This window comes from Branchiostoma lanceolatum, chromosome 7, assembly GCF_035083965.1.
Source record: "Branchiostoma lanceolatum isolate klBraLanc5 chromosome 7, klBraLanc5.hap2, whole genome shotgun sequence".
Taxonomy (NCBI): Eukaryota; Metazoa; Chordata; class Leptocardii; order Amphioxiformes; family Branchiostomatidae; genus Branchiostoma; species Branchiostoma lanceolatum.
Genome location: NC_089728.1, coordinates 13,269,914 through 13,287,752, shown reverse-complemented (window position 1 = coordinate 13,287,752; position 17,839 = coordinate 13,269,914). Strand labels below are relative to the sequence as shown.

At 39.4% G+C, this 17,839-nt stretch overlaps 1 protein-coding gene across 1 annotated transcript; it reads left to right on the top strand.

Annotated features, from left to right (window-relative positions):
- Nucleotides 1–16: 16 nt before the first annotated feature.
- LOC136439436 (pachytene checkpoint protein 2 homolog) lies at nt 17–14,177 on the top strand. Its single transcript, XM_066434886.1, has 13 exons — nt 17–260; nt 1,467–1,641; nt 2,500–2,626; nt 2,993–3,048; nt 3,210–3,300; nt 3,649–3,721; nt 4,158–4,221; nt 4,475–4,561; nt 4,917–5,023; nt 5,537–5,690; nt 6,800–6,912; nt 10,232–10,301; nt 12,082–14,177. Exons 1-13 carry the CDS (start codon nt 154–156, stop codon nt 12,175–12,177), a joined length of 1,320 nt encoding a protein of 439 aa, XP_066290983.1. The 5' UTR covers nt 17–153; the 3' UTR covers nt 12,178–14,177.
- Nucleotides 14,178–17,839: the final 3,662 nt, after the last annotated feature.

Below are 17,839 nucleotides of genomic sequence, written 5' to 3'. Positions count from 1 at the left end.
ATAATTTAATCACACTATAGACACCCATGCATGGATTTGTGAAAATGGCGGCCATTTTAAACTAGTTTTGACGCAGGTCTGATTTTTGAAGACTCTTTTGTGCGATTACCTCGTATTTTACACGTGAATATCACAGAACTAGGACAGCTGAAGATGGAGACCGATCAGACGTATCTTAACGGCGTGGCTGAGCTGGAGGATGCGCTCCCAGATCCTTCTGCGCCGGTCGTTCATGTTGAGATCTGTCAGAGTCCATGCAGGTAAAAAGTAACACTGCACTGTAGCACGGAAAACTGCCATAATAATTTAAGAAGCGCAGAAGTTTGTTTGGTTTTCTAACATGTGATATTAGCCTCGTACAACATGCAGGTTTAGGTATAATAATGCATTTTGTGTTACATTTTGACTGGTCTGCAGATAAACTTTTAAATAGAAATGTTAATATTTTTTTTAGTCGTTAACCAGATATTTCAAGTTAAGTTACAAGAAAATATACAATAAATTAAACATTATGTTTTTTGCGTCACTGTGTATTACAAATGAGTATTCATTTTATCACATGGCATCTAAATTTCAACTTAAAATCATATTTCGGTTTGAACTGCTCATATATGAGGTCAAAGGTAAAGTCCCTACACTGCAGTGCAAATCAAATTATAGATCTACTTATTAAAATTCGAGCAAACATGTCATGCAGAACAGTTTGACAAATGAATAAATGTATGATACTTGTAAAGAAACACATTTGTTTTGTTTGTTTGTTTATTTTGAAACACCTGGGTAGCCTATTCAGTGCCAATACACTGGTTTTCGATAGGGCCCAGTTTCACATATACATACATGGAAAATAAAAAACAACTTACAGAGAGAAAAGTAGACATACACGTCGGAACATATGGGTACAACTGAAACATGAAAGACAGATAACTCAAAATCATAATCCAATCCAAGGTCAAACAGTTTGGAGGTCAGAGGTCACTACTCAGTACTGAGACTATGTTAGGTCTTTCAAAGCTGACTTAAATGTATTCAGGCTTGGAACTTGCTTAATGTAGGCTGGTAGTGAATTAAAGTGTTTAGCACCTCTGTAGGCAAATGTACGCTGTCCTGTTGTGGTCTTGAAAAAAGGTTTGTATAGGAGTGATGTCTGTCTGGTTTGGTAATTGTGTAAGTTGTGGTTGTGAGAGAAGGTGGATGATAGGTATGTTGGTGCTAGCCCATTTATACACATATGGGTGACTTCTTAATTAATAACATTGTTACAAACCTCCTTGTTACAATACAATACATGCCGAGCATAGGCAGCATTGCTGATTTTGTAATGTTATATTAGAGTAGAGTAGAGAGTAGGTGGGCAGGGGTACACCTCAGAATTACAAAAATACAACACAATAACGTTATAGATTTGACTTAAATGGTTTCTACATATAATAATAGTACTAACTTCTACATCCCCTTTTGTGCAGCACCCTCCGTGCCAATGTAGTGAAGGAACGTGTTAAAGCAGTACTACAGAGACACAAGCAGGTATATGGGGACCTCACCATGACAGAGTTCGACGACCCCTTCATGAAGGAGCACATCAAGTCAGTGTCTATATGTGACACAGATGAGATATCTTCTTCACACAAGGGCAGGAAGGTTGGTATATACAATGTACAGTTTGTATGTAGGTTTTGATATACAGTAATTGCCATGGAGGCTTGGCTGCGTAACACAGATCCTCCTTGCCCCTGTGGCATTTGTGGACATAGACCTCTAACTTGAGGAGCCAGTTCATAAATGTGAACCAATGAGAGGCCTGAATGAGAGTCTCTATCTGGAAATAGAAAAACAGTTCTAACAGTCTCCATTGGAAGCAGGACATACATGTAACAACCCATTGTAACTAGTATCAGCTTGAACTCTAAAGCTGGCACCCAGGATATATCATATTTTTTCTTAGTACATACATGTAGTTAGGGGTGGATACCGGTTCGCTGGACCTGATTCGGACCTTTATAACATCCAAGAACCGAGTCCAAAAAACCTGAAAGCCAAAAAACTGAGTCCAAGAAAACCTAAACAAAGTACAAATATATTTTTTATTTTGTTTGATAAAAAGTGTTTCGAGTCTCCCCTCTGTCAAAAAAGGCATTTAAAACAAGTGCAACATTCAATTAGCAAACATTGGTTTGTCTTGAAAGTCTTCTCACCAAGAAATGTTTATAGTCGTGCGTGTCAGTATTAATTCTCTATGCTTGATATTGGTCTAATAAAACAAAACATCCACTGGACAGGATCAGGTCCAGGTTCAGGTCCAGACCTGAACCTAAATCTCTGGACCTAAACTTGGACTTGGACCTTATTAAGCCAAACCGGTATTCACCCCTACATGTAGTGTATCAAATAATTTGACATTGAATTGATTGATAAGTACAGAACTGCGTGTGGTTTACATGTTGGTTTACCCATCAGATCATGTGATAGAGATACCAACACCTGTTTCACCTGCTGCAGGCGTTTAACCTGTTCGATGCCAACCTGCTGCTGCACGTGTTCCAGCTGCATGAGGGTGGGCCGGGGTCAGAGGAGGTCGACGATGATGATAATGTGTCTGCAGCCAGTCACTGGTTAATGCCAAATGGTCAGTCTCCAGACGGGCTTACTTTTTCTCAATTCAAATAGACTATGCATTTGTTGTTTCAATTACATGTATACTGTACTTTACTATATAACATTAAGTTACTATGTGTGACATCACATTATGTCAGTGTGCTCCTGCTACATTGTACGACTTCAAGTAGTGTTGTTAGTATAACTGAACTATATCACACTAGTAATAGACAATTAAGGTTCCTGTACATGTGTACATTGTAGATGTGGTGACTAGTATGTTCAAACCTTTAATAGATACAAGAAGTCACATAATGTGACTTTGCATTTTCAAGCTTAACCATTTGGCTGTACTATATCATGTTGTAAGACTTAGTATATTGTGCTTTTTCCACAGCTGACTTTGATGGCATTTGGGACAGCCTAGTTTTTGACAGTGATGTCAAGTTGGAGGTAATGCAGGCTTTTATCTCTTGAGAGTTTCTAAGTTGTATATTTTTATTGGGAACAGTCATGCCATTTGCAAGCATTGTAACATGATTTAAATAACAATTATTGTGGCATGAGTGTGAGAGCTTGAACTTGATTCAAGTAGAAATGTCCTTCTCCCGTAGCTGCTGAGGTACGCCTACACAACACTGCTGTTCTCAGACAAGGGAGTTGACTCCAACGTCATCTCATGGAACAGAGTCGTGCTGCTGCATGGTTAGGAAAAATGTTTCTTCACATTAGACAATCTTTGTAACTACGCACTATAGCCTAGGTAGACTGAGTGTGTAACTTAGTGCCTGGACCTGTACAATTGTACAGGTACAGACCCTCCAACCGACACATTTTTTCCATACAAAAAATATATATATATGATATATATCTATTCATAATCTTCATTGTTTTAGTTATTGCATGAATGGCGTAAGTACATGGACATTGAAAACTCATATTGCGGTGTCTGATGAATTCACGATGGAGGGGTCAAAATCCACAAAATTAAACCATCGTTGGCATCGTAAGCATGTCAAGACTTAAAGTAAATTTGCTGTTGTACATTTGCAGGTCCCCCCGGCACAGGGAAGACATCTCTATGCAAAGCTCTTGCTCAAAAACTGTGTATAAGGCTTTCTGACAGGTACAGATCTAGAGAACACAAATTTGTCACCAGGGCTTGCAATACTAAGTCTTCATGTCTGTTTTGTACAATAAAACATTCCTGATACAGAGCCTGTAGTGTATGTTTTCAGGTTACCAAACTGCAAGTTTTTTTCTGTACTCTCAATAGATTTTTCAGCAAATTGTAGGTTTCAGGTCAGTATTGCAAGCCTATGTCAGATTTGTGTGTTGTTTTGTTGTTCAAATCACAGTAGATAACAATGACAGTAATCTGGGTATTATCAAGAATTTATTTATTCTTTTTTTATCAGCATCGTTACTGGTGATTATGATAATGACATGCTATAAAAGTTGTATTTCTAAAGATTTTTAGATGATGATAAGAATATGAATTATATTGTTAGAGATGCTGTGAAATTTTCCAAGACTCGCTGATGTCCTTGTTTGGTACACAGGTATAGTTATGGGCAGTTCATCGAGATCAACAGTCACAGTCTGTTTTCTAAGTGGTTTTCTGAGGTGAGTTTTGTCCATTCACAAAATTGAAAGCCTAGTTATTGATACATATGTGAAAACGGGTTCTATTTTGTTCTGGAACTACTGTAACAGTACTTTTAATTTGTGTCTGTGTTTATATTCTGATATTGTACCCTACATGTACATAAAGCCATGTGTAGTTTCTATGTCTTGAATGTGAGAAATTAATCTAAGGCATGACTTGAAGCAACATTGTAACATGTTGTTTGTGATGCCTCCTTGTCTTCCTGTTTAGAGTGGCAAACTTGTCCTGAAAATGTTCCAGAAGATCCAGGAACTGGTAGATGATGCTGATGCTCTTGTCTGTGTGCTCATTGATGAGGTATGATTGTCAGATCCTGTGTCCATACAGATAAAGAAAGGCTTTTTCCTGTGTAATAGAGCATTTCATGCATTTAACTTCATCTTATTTGTACAATTTGAAAGCTGCCTATAGCTAGTAGTCATGCCAATACTTGCTACATAGAGATTGGAAAAGATTAGCCTGAGTGTCATCTGTTAGTTAGTGGTTTATTAACCACGGTCAGTGAAGGGAAAGCCTGGAACTAACTAGGATGATACTCAGGCTAGAAAATGACACTTGGTGGTATTAGATCCTCAAACTGAGTCAAAGACATCATCTAGATAGGTTATCACAATATTTTTTTTTTTTTTAAAACCCAAACCCCTGGCTGTAGGTTGAAAGCTTGACAGCTGCGAGAAAAGCGTCCCTGAACGGCACAGAGCCATCGGATGCCATACGTGTAGTTAACGCACTCCTGACACAGATAGACCAGATCAAGAGGTATCTAGATCTCCATGTGCTTGAAATACTTTTCTGCCATTGTCTGCTATATTGCAAGTTGCTATAAATGTTACTTATGCACTTTGAAAATGCTCTCTGCAAACACCCAAGTAGGTGCTGTAGATTTCCGACACAGACTATTTGTTTTTGGTGAATAAAGAATGATTTTCTCAGGATGCTCAGAAATGCTCAGAAAAGACAACTCCTGTACAGAATGCCTCAACTCTAGATTTGGAACGCACAGTTGGGAACTCTGTTCACGAGGATCAGTTGTAGTTGCACCTTTGAACCCTACTATAATAGTTTTCTTTGTTTCCAAGACTTGTATTGTGTGATACATATGTATATTGATTATTTATACCATGTATTGTACATGTATGAAACTTGAAAAAAATAACTTTATAGAATAGTTGGCGAAAAGCAAGCTAAAAGTATATTACAATGAAGTTCAAGCTTGCTAAATGTAAACTAAAAGTGAATCAAACTAAAACTAGAAAAACACTCCTTTGTCAGGAACTCCAACGTGCTGATTCTCACCACGTCTAACGTGACAGAGGCCATCGACCTGGCCTTCGTGGACCGGGCTGACATCAAGAAGTACATCGGACCCCCCTCCCCACCCGCCATCTTCAAGATCTACCACTCGTGTGTCAAGGAGCTGATGAGGGTCAGCTCCCATCCTTTCTAAATTAAGATGAGAGTCACATTTTTAACCTTTTGCACATTGAAGTAGCTGTTTGGCACCCAAATCCCTATTCGTTAGAGTTAGGCAGCAGGAAGAAGGTTAAGTGCTCATTACCAATTGTGTGTTTACCTAAAAACAATTTCAGGTAAATGTATAGGCTTGGTGTAGTGCCAGGCTGCATTGTTTAGTTCTTTCTCAATGTGGGCATACAGGACTGGCTTTCTCTAGCAAAATCTTAAGTGTTAGTCAAAAGATAGTTCAAATTTAATTGAATAGCATGTGTTAAATCTAGCAGTCAAGACCCATGTTTTATTCATGCCGTACAAATCGGGCATTGCCAGGTTAAGCCTTTGAGCGTTTCCAGTTTTAGGTGTAATCCTGTGTGAAAATTACATGTAGTGTGTACCAAAATGGAATAACCATTAACTTCTGCAGTATGCTGGAAATCTCAAGATGGCGCTCTTGTATTTTTACATGTATTGTTGCCCCTGGTCGGTTGGGTTGTTATATTTTGTGTGAACTGTTCTGTACCCCTTAATGAAAAAAAATGAAAACTTCATTTCGATTAGGTCATCAACAATTCTCATCAGCAATGCTACCAAAACTTGCACAAAATTAAGATGCAACCATTTGAAATTGTCTCCTCAAAATGTGTAAAATAGCATGTTAACCTTCAGCACACTGAAGTAGTCGTTTGACACTCCATTATTGGTTACAGGGTTAGGCAGCAGGGAGAAGGTTAAGAACTTCAACAGTCCATTTAGATTAAGGCTTTTTCCTTGTATGTGAGAATATTTCATGCATTTTATTGTTCATGGCTTTACTTTCATCTTAATTCTTTAACTTGAAATCTGCCATTACTTTCTAGATATTGAAAATGACACTTAGCAATATTATAGTTTATGAGGTCATCAGCACTGGAGCCGTGAAAAATGTAGCACTGGAAGTCTGGAAGGTGTCTTGCTCAAAACAAATCCTTAGAGAGTTTTTACACTCACATTGAGTGCTTTTTCCAGTTGGAACGTACTCTAAGTGATGCCGTTTGCAGTGTTTGGTTGACTTTATGTGATTGATCATCCACTGTCCTGTAGGCTGGGATCATCAGTCCTCCCCAGCAGCTGCTGGACCTGAGGGCACTGGAGGTCATGAGGTTTGCCGAGAACAACGCCACTCATCACAGTCTGCGACTCAGGGACCTGGCACAGTGAGTAATGCAGTATACAGGGCTCAAAATAGTCTAGTAGTACTTTCTTCTGCATACCTACACTGGCACAGGTAAGACATGAGGAATCACCTGCAACAGACAATTCAAATCATACCTGCACTTCTCGTCCAGAAAACTATGTTTTAAAAATGACTCAATCAATCTGATGACCATTAGGTATTCTTTATTTAACAATTATTATTTTAACAATCAGCTTCAGTGGAGTAAACAAAATCCAGATACATGTACTTGTACACTTGATATACAATGTGCCCAGTACATGGACTGGTGCAGGTAATAGGCATACATATAGGCATCAGAAATTGTTGCATAGTTCCAATTTTACCAGGCAGGCAATAATCTACATAATATGATGCAATATTTCGAGACCTGGTACATGTGAGTTTTATGTCTTCTCTGCACTCATATTTCACTGTTTGACACAAAGTTTTTTTAGGGATTACTTTTTATAGGTGTCCGGTAATCTCTTAAGTTACAGTCTTCACCTGCCTAGTTATAAATCAGGATCAACAGCTGTGCAAGAAACTGTTTATCGTGCACTGCTGGGAGCCTGCATATGCAAAACCACGGCTGTCTCTCAGTTTGACTTATCATTATGGACATGAAGTCCAGTTCCTCACTCAGAAATAATCGGTCCACTCCAGACCCCACAGGACAGATGAGCACCGTGGCAAATCAGTAGTGGCGCCTCCCATAAGGCCCGGCTTAGTGGGCCCAAAGTCTGTTGGGCTGGGCACAGACGTTATCTTTCCAGACAACGGTATTGAGAGGAAATAAAGATGGGGAGTCGTCTGGTCCAGTTGCCATCTTGACCTGTAATTTGTCTCAGTCTAAAGTGACTTAACCGCTGAGGTTTAGAGAGACTTAGTTATATGAAAAAGAAGGATACACCAATGATTTTGTTAACGGTGCAGTTTCAAAAGCTATTCTTGCTTATTTTGGGGTTAACTATTGACCATGGTATTACACCACTAAACAAACTAGAGTTTCTGACTGAAACCTTGTTCTTTGTGCTTGTCGAAAAGAGCTAGGGGAATTTCCCCGGTACAATGAACCTTAAATACTGTACATAACGTCTGTCTTCCTGTCACGACCAGTGGAAGATTAGCTCATCTGTTCATTGAGTTCATTTGATCTAAACTGGTTCGAGATCACTTTCCTTTCCTTTCCTTGTAAATGTAAACATGTAGTCTATCAGTCAGGGTATGGCCATATCATACCAGCATCCAAGAGGCTCTCTCATCTTTTCACTCTTTTTTTTTTTTAAACCTGGACCTCATGAGACTTTCAGGGTAGAAGATGAATGCCATAGTTGACCTTATGGCTTAAGGTCCTGGAGTTACCCTACCATCATGATGATATTTCTTCAGGTTGAAGTTGGCAGAATTCCCAGGTCCCAGAATTGCACCACATTTTTACCTTAATGGTCTATGTATAACACTAACAGTTAACTTTCCTGGCAACATCACGGCCCCACCAATAAATGTGAATGAGAGTCATTGAAAGTTCTCAGCCAGACAGATGTTGAAAGCCAAGTTGACCACAGGGTCTGTTATTCAGACGCCCTCGTAAAGGCCATTTAGACTGAATGGCTTTTTCAGAGGCATATGCTTACTTAGTGAAACTAATCTCATTTTACTACTTATCTCATTCCTGCTCTGGGAAGGAACATTGACAGGTTATGCTGGTTACTTTAATTTGCATGTGAGACTGGGCATCATGTACCTTTTACTGCAGGGAGAAGCAGAGTACATGCAAATGAGTGTTAAGAATTCTTCCTCACGAACTTTGCCATACACCAACCTGTGTGCAACTCCTTCAATAGACTATGGTGCATTTTGAGGAAAGTGTAGTGTTGAATTGTTTTCTTATGACATTGCAGGGCTTGAAATAATGAGTGTACAGTCAAACCTGCCCAAGGCGACCACCCGGGGGACCTAGCAAAAACGGTCGCGATGGACAGGTGGTCGCCATGAAGAGGATTCCAATCATAACATGTTTTCAGCTCGAGGTGTTCAAATACAGTGTACTACGTAGATGGATGGAAAATTATGTGATTTTAGACAGCATCACCCCCACCAGGTTCAATTCTCATTAACAGAAAGATCCTACAGAAATTTCCTTTTCTGTTATCGTTGTAATATTTGTATACCGTTACATCGTGAACAGATGTTTGTCATAATTTTGACTGAAAACAATGTCTGCCTCGCAAGTAAGAGTACACAAACACACACGCATATAAAATCTAGGTTTTAAGGCCTAAGACAAATCCCTAGAAAACAACTGCTGACCCCAGCCTTCTTTTGGGCGCCAACCGCTGGATTAAAGCGGCAAAAAGTTTTCGATCTGACAACTGAAGGATGAAAACGGAAAGTTGTGATACCGCCGCCGAGCTCACACCGCATCGAAAGGTAACAGTGGAGCAGAATGCACAGCGTCGGCGATTACAAGCAAGCAACGCCCAATAAAGGTTTGTGAGAGTCATGGAAATAACAAGAAAATAATATTAATTTTCATCAATAACGAGAGTATTCTAAATATTCACAGAAGCGTCGTGTTTTAGAAAAGTCAGCGTTATGCCGCGCTGAAACAAAGATGGCGTCGCGGACCAACATGTCTCGGCCGACGTTTTGCCCTCCGCCGCGGAGTCATTTTCCGATGGAATTTAGTAAGACAGAGACACACTTTTGTTGAAAATACAAGAAATAGATAGTAATTTCTGTGAAATCTGACTTTTTGACGCATTGCACTACGTCATCGTTTTGAAAATTGAGTTCAAACTCAAAATTTTCGGGACCGAGAAAAAGCGGTCGCCATGGCCAGGTGGTCGCGTTGAAGAGGTGGTCGCCTCGGCAGGTTTGACTGTATGATCATTTTTTATGCACTTTTTTGCACCTAAAAGATGAGCTGTACAGCTAATTTTTTAACTGCGTGCATCTACATGTAGATATTTGTGTAGTATTGAGTACATTTACTAAGGGTGCCATTGTACACTTTAGTATACGGCATATTCTTGAAATTTAAGTTTCAGAAAAACAATCTAACCTTTGTCATAATACTTATTAAAATGTGAAAGTTAACTGTACGAATTTGGGTTTGTTGCAATATTCCAACTTCAAAACTGTTTGGGCAGGTTTTGCTGACAAAAAGAACCTTGATGCACCAAAATTTGTAGGTTAGGTGGGTCAATGCACCTATTCCCCAATATGAATTTCGAGCACTGCAATGTATTTATGTTTTCTCCACTGTAAGTAACTCAGAAGTATGTTGTTAAGCTTTGATTCTCTTTCCCTCCCAGGAGAAGTGCTGGGCTGAGTGGTCGCACCCTGAGGAAACTACCTTTCCTTGCACACGCTCTTTTTGTTCAGGTAAGAACTTTTCCTGGATAATACACTTCTTTGTTTCCCATAGAAATTTTCCATAGTTTACCTATGCTTCGGTAGTCTCTCTGCTACCTTCCTCAGGGCAATACTGACTGGTTTTACTTCCACTACAATCTAATGATGTAGTTACCAACTTGCTGAAAGCATTCACAGACAGAGGAACTTTGCAGATTTTTATTATCTTTTTCTTATTAGTGTTATATTAGTATGAAGTTTATTTTAATCAGTTTTTGTATCAAGCAGTTCTACTCTCTCACAGTTACTCTATGCCCTATTCTCCAGGCAGAGGTTTTAGTCGGGGGCTGTTAGTGACCACGATTTCTTACGACTGGCTCCCTTCAGAAAGCTGCAGCCGTAAGGAATCGCGGCCACTACTAGCCTCCGGCCGAAACCTGTTCTTGCAGAATATCTATGCTATGAAGTGATACATCAAGAGGAGATTTAATCTTTAATTCAACACAGCCCAGAAAAGACTTCACACTACTACAACCAATTGAGTCAAGACTATCCATTTGATTAATGATCAGTACACGTACCTCAGATGTTTTAGCGTTAACTTTGATCCTGAATACCACAAAACATCAAAGAGGGCTCACATTTCAAGAAGGGCTTTGCCAAGAAAGATAAAAGGAATGGTGTCAAAAGTTGTGAGGTTTCCAACTCTTCTGATCTTTTGAATGCATGTATTCCCTCTGACACCTGGTAGATTTGAGTATGAGCAGAAAGTTGTTCCCTATGGCTTGAGCTCCGAACGAATTGTGCATTCTATTCTGCATGCATAAAGAGTGTCTCAAACAATTTACCTGTCTATCCCTCAAGAGATGGCACATGAAGCATCCTGCTGTGATGCCAAAGGTTTACAGTCAATCTCAATTTAATTGTAATACTTGCTGCAAGGCACAGATGCCTCAGCATACCTAGGAACTGGAATCTCCAATATGCTGCATGTGTGTTGTTATGGGAGGACATTTATTTTTCGAAATTTCAAAGCTTTGCCTAGTACAATCTCTTTTTAGTTCTTGTTCATAGAAGCAGGGAAGAACAGTTCCAATCAAAGAAATGCGGACAATTATAAAGTGCCATGTACGTGTAGTCTTGTCCGTCCCTTTTTTTGGGTCAGGCCAGTTTGAGTACTTCCAAAAATCTTCTGAATCAAATGGAAGCTTGCTGTAATCTAAAGTAAAGTAAAATTGAACTGGATATGCCTGAAGACCTTTCTAGGTTAATCCCCCCTCCCTCACGGCTATCCACATGGTTGGCTCAGATTGCTCTAAGATATCAAAGCAATTTTAGATACACCTCCTTCCCTTGACACTTACATTAAAGATAGAAAGTGTTTGCCAAAGTTGCACTATCCAAGAAGGATGCTCCGAATTTTGTGGTTAATCGCAGGCAGCCATTTATGCACAAGTTGGTGATTTTCATGGCATGTGCATAAGAATTTTCTTAAAGAAGTACCTGGGGTTGATCACTTGGCCTGTTTAGACTCCTTGCTGATGTGTCCCAAACAACATTACATCTACAATTATGCTATATTAATCTCAACCTTTTTTTTTAAATCGCAAATTTTTTGTGCTTATTATGAAAGATAGCAGTCAGTGTCGTTGCGTACACTAATTACTTTTAATACATGGTGGCAGAAAATGTAATGAATTATTTCATGCTTCAGCTCACTTATTAAAGATTAGGTTCAGCGGCATCATACAGCTTACTAGTTTATGATTCTGTTGTTGACCATTGTTTAATTCCCCCCTCCCTCCTCTAGACACCTACAATCAGCCTAGAGGACTTCCTGGAGGCCCTGTCCCTGGCCGTGGATCGGCAACACGAGGAGAGAAAGGGCTTATCAACTGATGCTTAGTGAATAGTACCTGCAGAACTTTCTACATTCCTGTATGGTCTCTATACTACACTCAGCAGACCTAATCTAACTTTGGAAACTTACATATGATCAATCATTTCTATGTCAATACTTAATCAATTGTATAATATTATTCATTAGAATTGTTATTTTAGTACCACTTACTATGATATTAAATTTTTCAGGATCATACATTCAAACATTGAACACCAGAGCTTCAACTGTGGGTTCGTCACAAAACAAAAGTGCAGAAATTCCCCTACCAGAACAGTGTCTGAGGAATTTTGGCACTTTTTGGGCGACCCACCCACAAAGTTATTCAATGGACATATGATCAAGGGAAATGTGGGCACTTTTTTTTCCAACCTCACATAAGTAGCTCAACCCATGAATGTACGATCATAACATAACAGAAATGAATAGCACAACAGAAATGAATCAGCATTCCAATTATACATAATGCGATTCAATAGATTAAGAATTCACAGAGAAACGGTTGACTGAAATCAAGTTTCCAAACTTTTTGTGTTGAGTTAAGATAACCTTTTATTACATCCAAGGACCACATGCAATGGTTTCCAAATCTCCATCACTTTTAGCAGACTTTGTAGATTAGGTTTACAACTTTGATGTGACAGCCCAAACTCAGAACCCTGTGTAGACTGCAGCTTATATGCTAAGAATAGCTTCTTTATATTCACGATCAAAATATTGTTTTTTCTGTACTAAGTCTTGATGTTTCTTTTACAGCTGTACCAATCTATGAACCGAATTTTCTCTGAGAAAAAAAAATTAGCTCCTTTTTACTATGTTATCATTAAGGTCTCACAAAGTAAGTACTAGAAAGCATGTTATTGATAGCTTGTGCATTGTACAAACTATAAGAATATATACTATGTGACTACAGTTGTTTAGCCCGGGTATTTTGACTAGTTGATATTGATTTGATATAAGATAATGATAAGATAAGATAATGAAGTTATGAGGCAGTAGTTGCAATAAGATGCGAGTTTCTGTACTGTCTTTATGTAGATTTTATGATTCTGTCAATAAAGCAAGTGAGGTGCCTGGAGCTTGCCTTGTATTTGTTAACCATAGTACCATTCTGTTGTGAGCTTAGCCAGGTTTCCATGGTCTTGGGAACAGCGGCCAGTTGCAGGATGCATTTTAAACTCCGGGGAAATTCGCCTTGGGTCTGATTTCATTACGGTTGTCTGATTTATTTATCCTTCATCAGGAGATAGTACATGTAGTACCGTGCTGGGACTCCAAAAGTTCACAGTCAATCTCAATCTATTCTATGCATAATTAAATCAGATCCCAGGCAAAGTGTCGGGCAATGCTCCAAAGACCCCAGAAATCTCGACCAAGCTCATAAGAGACTGGTGACCAGGTTATCTGTTTTATAGCTGACATGATTACTTCTAAGCAAATAGTTCCCTGTTTCCAATACTGTGTTTGAGACAATCAATACAATTGAAAGCTCACAAAATGGTTGGTTGCCAAATGGCACAGCTGATAAGATTTGTGTTTCTGTATAATTCTATAAGCATGTATCTTAATTTCCAGTGATGTCAAACTACCATTAAAGGATGGATATAGTTTTCTCCTACAATATATCATGCTCGTTTGAAACAGTGAGTTCGTCTGTGAAATACATATAGCCAGGGTTGCCCAACTAGCCAGTGGCTATAACAAAAAGTTAGGCAGAGCATGAAGTTTGAACATGAAAGAATTAATAAGGAGTAGGCATATATGTATGATCCTATCAATAGTACCTAAAATAAGAGGTCTGTATGCAGGAAGTAATGATCTCCTAGCAATGCTCAGTTTCCCGTTAAGTGGGCTGTGGTGATTGCAGTGTGAGTAGCTATAGGGAAAGAGTCCCAGAGTGCATGTGATAGTAGAGCCACATCAATTTCTTTTTTGCTTCTCGGAATAGCCTGTCCTGTTTTTCCCATTTTGAAAAATAAAATTGGGTCGCTACTCCCATTCACAAAGTTTTACTCGCGATTTTACTATTTGTTCAGTTGTAAAACTCAATAGACACTCAAATAGATTATAAAGGCCTGCACATAATTGTGCCTAAAAAAGTGTGGTGACCGTCACATTTTATTAAAAGTTATAATCTTTCATTTATTAAAACTTTCTCAATATCAATCCATATATTACATGGCAAAAGGTAATTTTGTTACTGAAATAATAGTACTAGATCAAAGAAAGGGGTGCATTGCATAAAATGAGCCATACAAAGCTGAAACTTGAATAAACCTCTTATTCTTTATATTATGTAAACCCTTATCTTCAGCCCAGACTATTTGCGAAAACTTTTTTTTCGGCCTGTCGCTTCAATTTTTTCTGAAAAAAATCCGAGAATCAACAAATAAAATTAGTATGGCCTAGATACGAGCCGTAATAGCAAGAGAAGACTACAATTGGCCAACAATTCCGAAATTTCTGTGGTAATCAGCTGTTTCCCCCTCAGTAATTTCTTCAGTATAGCATAAGCGCTACAGAGCAATCGGATGTCCATTAGCCGCTGAAGGCGTTTTGCCAAGCCAATTTTGGGCTTAGATACCGTGGTAGTTGTGCTTGCAAAAAATGGATCTCTAACGTTTTGCAATAATGACCTAAACGCACCACACACCATGGTTATATAAGGGTACTCAAAGCAAAGCCATGCGATCAGGTAAGGCTGCGTCTTATCTACAGTGGCACATCTTGCGTTTCCTTTCACTCTGCAAAAAGTTCATGAGTGCTAAAAAGCTGTACTTGGACTATCTGCTTATCCCCATCGGTATGCATATCAATGGTCGGAAAAGCTGCCGTTCGCTGTAAAAATGGATCATCCTTGTCTGTTTTTTCACACTGGTTGCCGAATATAAACTTTAGATCCTGTATCAGATTGAAATGCAAAATTTACTGCTTTACAAGTACTGGCCGATAAGGTTGTGTAAGACTTTAGTTTGTATGGTCCACTCTTATCAAGATGAGCAAATTGGACCTTAGGTGTTACTACTTTATATAGGGGGATTGTATTCACGTGCACCATCTTTCAATACCCTCTTCTTTTGAGGGCTTTAGTGTCTGAATTCTTGCAAAGGCGTATTGCCTTTCCGTAGTGAAAAAAGTAGTAGCGAGCATCTATGGGGTGCTAACATTTCACAAACTATCGAAAACAGTTTCTGGCAGTTCTCGTGAATTTAAAGTCGACGGATTTTTTGACATCTCATCGTTATAGACTTTAGAGTAGTCTGTTTTTAGGGCCTACGAGATTGCTTTGCTCTTTCTTTGGACATGTTATATCACAGCGAAATAGAAGTGTCAAATGCACAATGACACACGGAAGATGGATAAGGGTCTTAGTGCAGGTCTTCCAATGAATAAAGTCTTTGGGTGAAGAGGTGCAATTTCTCGCAAAGGATCTCGTTCTTTTCATGTGACTCCTTTGACATCAAGTCTGATGTGCGGAAGATTGATATGACAGTTAATGGAGAGATTTCTTTCAGGCCAGCGGGCTCTGTTTGAGTTCACACGGGGTTTCAGCGTGATTCCTGTCGGGCAGATCCAGCGAGACGGCACAAATGGTTACTTTGGTTTTTGCAAAAGGTGAATGTGAGACGGCGCCGACTATTTTTTTTAAAAGTTGAAGTATGGCAAGTTGCACCTGTTCCATCACTGCCATCTTGAAAAGCAACGCTGGATGATGCAATATCAGTCACGTTTTCAGTACCAGGGACAGGCCCAGGACCGATTTCGTAAAAGAAAACAGTGTATTGGTTCCATTGAAGGAGTACTCAATTCAAGAAGGAAGTAAAAATGCATACTACTTCACAATGTACGAGAAAGTGCCCACTAGTGCCACACACAAAAAGCATTCAGTATCCTACTAACTCCCCAAGTACCCTCTAATTTAATTATAAGTGATCTCAGCCGTTGGCCTAATACAATGTGCCTAGCAAGGCCTGTCATAAGGTAGAGTACACAAATATTTTCAGGGATGATAAGAAAAACTCGTCTTGTTATGTGTCCTTTGATATCTTAAGCCCCCCCCCCCCTCTCACTGGACTCGCGGCACATTGGCGGCGTCGCTGCGTCCTAAAATGGATTTGTGTTACCATTGACTTTATAATGGGAATATCATTCAAAACGTACAAGTATGACCAAAAAGACAACAAAACACACAAAGCTTAAAAAGATTCGTTTTTATCTCCATGAAAAAAGGCTTTTTCATGGAGATACTGTTTTGCTTGCGTTTGGTGTTTGTGTGTATGTATGTGTCACCGGACGCTTAAAGTCACCATAACTGTAGAACCTGTACATGGATTGTAATGATTTTTGGTATGTGGGTGGGTGTTAAGTGGAGGAAGGTCAAGGTCGATTTTGGGCCCCCTGGCATGTGTGACTGGAACTGCAATGGCGTATTTGTTAAAATCTTCAATGTAGAAGAACTGAAGAGTGGATCGACAGATCGTCATGTTCTGTGGTACACAGGTAGGTTAGACCAAGTTGTACACACTTAAGTGCAAACTATGCAAATGAGACCGAATTTGCATAAGTAAGGAGGTAAATCGTTTGCATGGGTGTCGTCGGATGCTTAAAGTCAGCATAACTGTAGAACGTGTAGATGGATTGTAATGATATTTGGTATGTGGGTATGCGCTGGGAGGAGAATGGTCAAGGTCGATTTTGGGCCCCCTGGTTTGTGTCCCTGGAACTGCAATGGCCTAGTTGTAAAAATGTTCTAAAGGGGTATAACTGAAGAGAGGAACAACAGATTTTCATGTTATTTGGAACGCAGGTAGGTTGGACAGAGATGTACACACTGAAGTGCAAATCATGCGAAGTTAGTGTGTTTGCGTGTGTGTGCGCGTGTGTGTATGTTTGTGTCACCGTGTGTGTATGTATGTGTCACCGGACGCTTAAAATCAGCATAACTGAAGAACGTGTGGATGGATTGAAATGATATTTGGTATGTGGGTAGGTGCTGGAAGGAGAAAGGTCAAGGTCGATTTTGGCCCCCCTGGTATGTGTCACTGCAATGGCGTGTTTGTAAATATTTTCCAAGGAGAATAACTGAAGAAAGGAGAGACAGATTTTCATGTTATTTGATATGCAGGTAGGTTGGACAGAGATGTACAAACTGAAGTGCTAATTATGCAAATTCATACTGAATTTGCATAAGTAATGAGGAATATCTACTCCTCTATTGTGGGCTTTGAGGTCGTACCATCTGTTGGTCTAATATCTAGGTCAGTAGCTATTTATAGCCACTTCTCCCCTTGCCCGGCCAGTGTGGGTCATACTATTGAGCGATATAGAATGGGGGGAACTGGTTTAATAAAAAAACAAAATTTGATTTGATTTATTCGACTGTAACAAAGTACAGCCAGGGCTACCCAACTAGCCAAAGGCTATTACAAAGGGTTAGCCCTGGGAACAGGTTTCATTACAAATGTTCACAGAGTTCATTACAAACGTTCACAAAGCACGCCAAACAGATACATGAAACGCCAAACTAGAAACATAGAAGAAACAAAATTAACAAAAAAACAGCACAAAACTAAGCGCCTGTGTTTCATGGAGATTTTGTGTCCTAAGACTCTTGTTTGTCGATGAAATTCGTTGAGTGCTTTGTCAATTCAATCGGCCACAGCGATGT